General features: G+C 37.7%; 1 protein-coding gene across 1 annotated transcript in view; it reads right to left on the bottom strand.

The window, feature by feature from the left end:
• Positions 1-1,435: 1,435 nt before the first annotated feature.
• LOC107754110 (unconventional myosin-Id-like) overlaps positions 1,436-5,656 on the bottom strand; it is a 77,771-nt gene continuing 73,550 nt past the window's right edge. Inside the window, exon 22 of the mRNA XM_016570431.1 lies at positions 1,436-4,033. Coding sequence (XP_016425917.1) covers positions 3,877-4,033 — 157 coding nt within the window. The 3' untranslated portion in view covers positions 1,436-3,876. The remainder of the gene's footprint in view (positions 4,034-5,656) is intronic.

Below are 5,656 nucleotides of genomic sequence, written 5' to 3'. Positions count from 1 at the left end.
TTCTACTCTCACACACTTACATTCTCCTTTCACATACATGCATTTGTACTCTCTCTCACACACATACATTCTCCTTTCACATACATACCTTGTGTCTCAATGTTCATACTATCCATCCTAAATAGTATGTGAGATTAGAATAAGTGTGTCCCAAAGCATAGTATGTTGAAAAGAGTATGCCAAAAGTCCCCAGATGGTCTACTATTTCAGGTCGATTTTTGAAGTGTGGATCCGTGCACACTCTAATGGCTAATATTGCCCACAATCCATTGCGCTTCGGTGAAAGATTCTGTCCAGAACTACAAACACGAATAAAACGCGATAAAAACTACAAACATGGCGGGTGTGCGCGACCAGTGGTTAGGTAGATAGGCTTAGAAAAAGGGGTTTGAGTTACTAATATTCAACATTTAACCTGGTAAAAAATATTTATTTAATGTTACCTGTGTTATATTTCATCTGCAACAGCAATGTAAACTTTTATAAACGTTTGGTCGTTAACTTTTAAATGCATCATTATGCATAAAACATGAGCAGAGTTCTCGGCATGAAAGACCCGCGACTGGCAGATCAATGTGCTACTTCTTTTCTCTCCAATACCGTAGGAAGTTAAATGAAATGCAATGTGGAGGATGTTAACTGTGACAAGATGATTGACAGGCCAGTTTACAGTGACAGGGTGCGTGTATCTAGTCTATGGTATCTATGGGACAGAGCATCTGTTAAAGACGCAGTTATGTGACATGTGTCACTCTCGTCTCTCAGTAGCAATTGCTTCCGCGGCCTCGTTTCGCTTCGACGGCTTTCCGCCTCACTCTGCTTCATACTACGATGTTAATAAATCTTTAATACATTAGCTCATCAATGAACATGATTTCTGCCTGAGTCCCGTCAGATTGCGTCGGCTGTGGGGATGAAGACGACAACTCCCATGATTCCACACTCAGTCACGGCTTCATCAATTTACACCTTTGTTTCTTTTGAATACGCGCCCTCTAGCGGTGAAAACTTATATATTGTACCTTTAATCTTATTTTGTGGTTTCATTTATTTTCCACACAATTAATAGCTTTGATGGGGTGGACCAGTAACACCCACCTGTAGCGTCGCCATTCATTCATGGTATGATTTAATGTGTTCTGCATTTGAATCCAGTACAGTAATGAATTATAATTTTATAATTATAAATTAGGCTATAAAACCATACATGAGCTACCCGTCTGCCATGAACTCATGAACAGGCATTAAAATACCCATGGAAAAGTGAACCATGATACCTCAACATTGCTGTAAGTGGATCTGCTGTAACCACGCCTACAGCAGAAAAGATTGGCAGGTTCAATGACGTCATCAACTTCCCAGCGGCAAACAGCTGCTCACCCTGGATTAATAGCAGTGTGTGGCAAATCAATTAAATAATGACAGTATATCAACGTGATGGAGCAAAAGCCTTGGAGCAGACACTTCAAGGGCATGTTTATTTTCAGGAGCAGATATTTGGTACAGCGTTTATTTGATTAAAAAAACAAAACAAAAAAACAGTAAAAGGTTTCCAAGCAATATAATGGTTTAAAAGTGTAGTTGTTTGGTTTCCATATAATAATTTTCATTACTAAATGCACAGGTTATTGCATTAATATACATATGAAAAAAGCTATTCTTAAAGAAACACACTGTATAAACTGGATTCCCTTTTTGATTTGGTCCAAGCATGTGTAACATCTTTTCAAAATGTAAAACATATTAATTAAATAATAGAAGTATAAAAGTAGGCACATTATTTGATCGGATCAGACTAAATCTTGAATATTAACCAAGATGAATAGGTATAATTACAACAAAGAATATAAAAGACTTTTACCTGGGAACTGGAATTATTCTACACTTAAACAGAATCACTGGGGTTCACGACAAGAAAGAAAGAAATTACTTTATACTATATAATGATCATATATCATATGACTTTCTCTGCCAGAACAAAACAGACTGCTCTCTCCACAAAATGGGTTGGATTTTATGCAACTGAACAATCACATAACTCCTTTTATCAAGGTAAAAGAGCATTTGCACAACTGTCAGTATTTTTCTATTGAGGGTCAAAAAATGTCTAATATACAATAGTGTTTGATTCAAGATAAATAGACCTTGACAACTTTCAGAAATTGCTGTAAGTCCATTTATTGCACTTTTTTGCTTTTAAGAACTGGTGAGCAGAAACTAAATCAGATCATTTGACTTTATCTTCCTAAAGTACTATATGTACTAGGTGCATTCTTTTACTGACACACTTTACCAATCCAGGCTAATAGTCAAGAGAGGACTGAGAAAGAAGATGAGAGAGTGTGCACCTGTTTAAAGCAGACATGATCAGCGTTCAGTGATAGTCTGACTTGGACAGATCAGAAGTCGTGGCCCTCAGTTCACTATTGAATGCACACTCCCTCATTTTAATTCCACCCAGTGATGGGAGCTTAGTGATATTTTTGGCCACCAGAAACGATCCTAATTAACTGATAAAAAAGATCTCTTTCTAGAAGCCAAGAACAAAACAATGAAACAATTATGGAAAAACAGATTTATGCAAACACCTCAGGAATGAAGAACAGAAGTCAGTTTTCAGCTTGGCACTTTCTTTATCAGTTACGAAAGCTTCAAACTGGGCCAGACATCTTGGGAGTTTCCACTCAGAACTCTGTTGATTTTGTTCTATGAATCAATACTGCTCTCTTTCTCTCTTATTTGAACACATTTACATATATAGATGTGCAAAGTTCGTAATATCAACACTAGCTGTTTGCAGTGGTAATATTGACAAAATATTGAAATATGACTAGATAGAACTAGCTGACAGAAGTAAAATTGGACCCTAATGGAACAATTGGTTGTCTGTTCTTTTTTGCTGACATGCATTTTTGGCTTGTGTAAAATGGCGACTACTTTGAACTCAGTCATTGTAAACATGAGAGAGCGTCTTGTTAATGGCTTTATCATCACAGAAGTGTTTTTTTTTTTTTTTGCTTTAAGCCAGTGATGGTGAGTGAGGAACTAAAGGGACTACTATCGGCGGCAGGGTCTGTTATTTAAAAAATGGCAACAGAAAATAACATATCACATCCTGCTCTGTGCCGCCCCATCTGATTCTACTCCAAGATCAGCAAATATGTGAATAAATGACAGCTCTCATCCTACCTACATTATGTATAGTGCATACAGTACACTATATAAGCTATATCCAATATGAGTTTCTGTATACAATATGTGCTATAAATGACCAACTATATGCAGAAAAAGAGAATGGTTTAAATTACGAGAGAGTTTAACGCTCCTCTCTGAGCAGTTAATGAGTTTAAGGATATGATCAACACATCCCGCTCAAGAACATCCAATCAAATTCAGCAGCAACCGCAGGACTGCTTATGATCTGTGCAACACATCGGGACACAAGCAGAGCTATTCTTCATCCCACATGAAGCAGTGATCAAAAACCAACAAATTCCCTTTGAAGGAAAAACCTCAATACACAAGTTAGATACTTTTAAAATCCTGCATATCCTGTTCCTCATAAATATTACATTTATGATTGCTCTTCATTTGGTTGTAATGTTTAATAAATAAACAGCGCCAAGTTTGGTAAATCTTCTTTGAGGGTCTATATCGCTACCTCCTTGTCATCTTGAGAATAATCTAAACTGAAGTTTGGAATTTAGGGACAAACTTTTCTTTTTTAAATTAAACATTCTTCCTTGCCTGTCTTCAGGCAAATTTGGTATGTATGGCTTCATATCTGTGGTTCAACTCAAAGGTTTGGACTAGCACAAAATAGATACCCTGCTGTCAATGTCCTTTTAAAGGAGCCGTTTTGGGATCTCTGGTCTTCTAGTTGCCTGGCACTGAGAGAATGTATCCCGATCGGCTCTTGGTGAAGTCTGGCTGTGATTGGTTGATCTTGGTTTCCACGATGACAGTGCACTTCCTTCCATTCATACTGCAGTGAATGGGGCTGACAATGTTCACCTGTAGCTTCCTCTTCTCACTAGAAACAGAGAGAGAGAGAGAGAGTGTCACTGAAATATTCCATATGCTCTTGTATTTGTTTTGATCCGAGAGCTCTGTGTGCTTGTCGCATCTGGTTGGTTGGTTCTGGAGCATTTTACGCTAGACTGTCTCGCTGACGGGATCAATGAAGCACAAGAATAATTGAGAGAGAGAGAGAGAGAGAGCGGCTGTGTTTTTAGAGAGGGGTAAATGGAAATATAAATGTTCAACTGTATCACACACACTCTGCAGTTGAAGCCAATAGATCCAACTGCTAAAAGCCTTGTTAAACCTAGCAAACTTATTAGCTCCATTTATACATATATATACATATATTATATACACATTAGGCTCAATTGACACTTAAAGCATTGTGTTAACGCAAAGATGAACTTCCACTTGTATCGGGTTTTCTTAAAAATTAAAAAAAAAAAAATCTGTGTTACAATGAGCCATTTACGATGGAAGTGAATAAAAGTGCGGTCATATTAACCGTTGCTCTGCAAAATTTTGTGTGCAAAATGCAGTCATTCCAATAGGAATCTGTGTAATTGAGAGTTTTCCATGAAATTGCTCACTCATTTTTAAGTTAAGCACTGACCAACAAAAGCCTGCTTTTGAAAGTGACTTCTGAGTGAGCCGTGCTTTATATCTCTCTCCGTTACTGACAATAGACAATGAACCTTTTTTTGCTTATGAAATTTTACTGCAATGTGATCGCACTCCAAGAACCAATCCATAAACTTTAAAATACTTTTTTTTTTTTCAAAAGCGTAGCCACATGACATGAAGGTGTTAACATAATATTAGTGGAAAAAAATAGTACTAGCCTTTTCTTTGTATATCCAATGTTTCCATGTCAACCTTAAAGGGGTGGTTGACTGTTTTTTTTTTTTGTAGGCTTGATTGTGTTTATGGGGTGCAGTCTAACATGTGTTAAAAAAAAAAAAAGCATTATTTTTCACATAATTTACTTTTATTCCACACCGCACTGTCCCTTCTCTGAGAAACGCGCTGATAATTTCCTGCTTTTATGAAGCCCCTCCCTCAGAAATAGTAGATGGGCTCTGATTGGTTAGCCCAGTGAGTGTGTTGTGATTGGCTAAACCGCCTCTAGTGTGCGTCTAAATTTACCTTTATTCCACACCGCTCTGTCCCTTCTCTGAGAAACGGGCTGATCATTTCCTTCTTTTATGAAGCCCCTCCCTCAGAAATAGGCTCTGATTAGTTAGCTAGCCCAGTGTGTTGTGATTGGCTAAACCGCCTCTAGTGTGCGTCTAAATGTCCCGCCCCTCAGCTCAGTGGCATGTGCTCCGGTTGTAAACAACGGCGTTGTTAATATCGCTTATCAGTTTGAGCCCGATTGAGAAGCAGAGGATATTATTGAAGAGGATCATGCAGAACCTGTGCAAGCACGGCTTTTAATGGTAGGCCTATGTTTTTTGATTGTTGTTGTCTCATACTTTTAGATACGCTGTTATTTGTAAATGCTACTGCTTATGTTAGCTTTTAATATACGGTTTAATCCTGATTAAAGCTTCAATACAGTACGGCAAACACACACGCGTCCATGTATAACGCTATGTGAAAATAAGTGTATAAATGGAACAGAACTGAGCTG

Source organism: Sinocyclocheilus rhinocerous, unplaced genomic scaffold (genome assembly GCF_001515625.1).
Source record: "Sinocyclocheilus rhinocerous isolate Xijiao unplaced genomic scaffold, SAMN03320098_v1.1 scaffold502, whole genome shotgun sequence".
Lineage (NCBI taxonomy): Eukaryota > Metazoa > Chordata > Actinopteri > Cypriniformes > Cyprinidae > Sinocyclocheilus > Sinocyclocheilus rhinocerous.
This window is presented reverse-complemented; position numbering and strand designations above follow the sequence as displayed.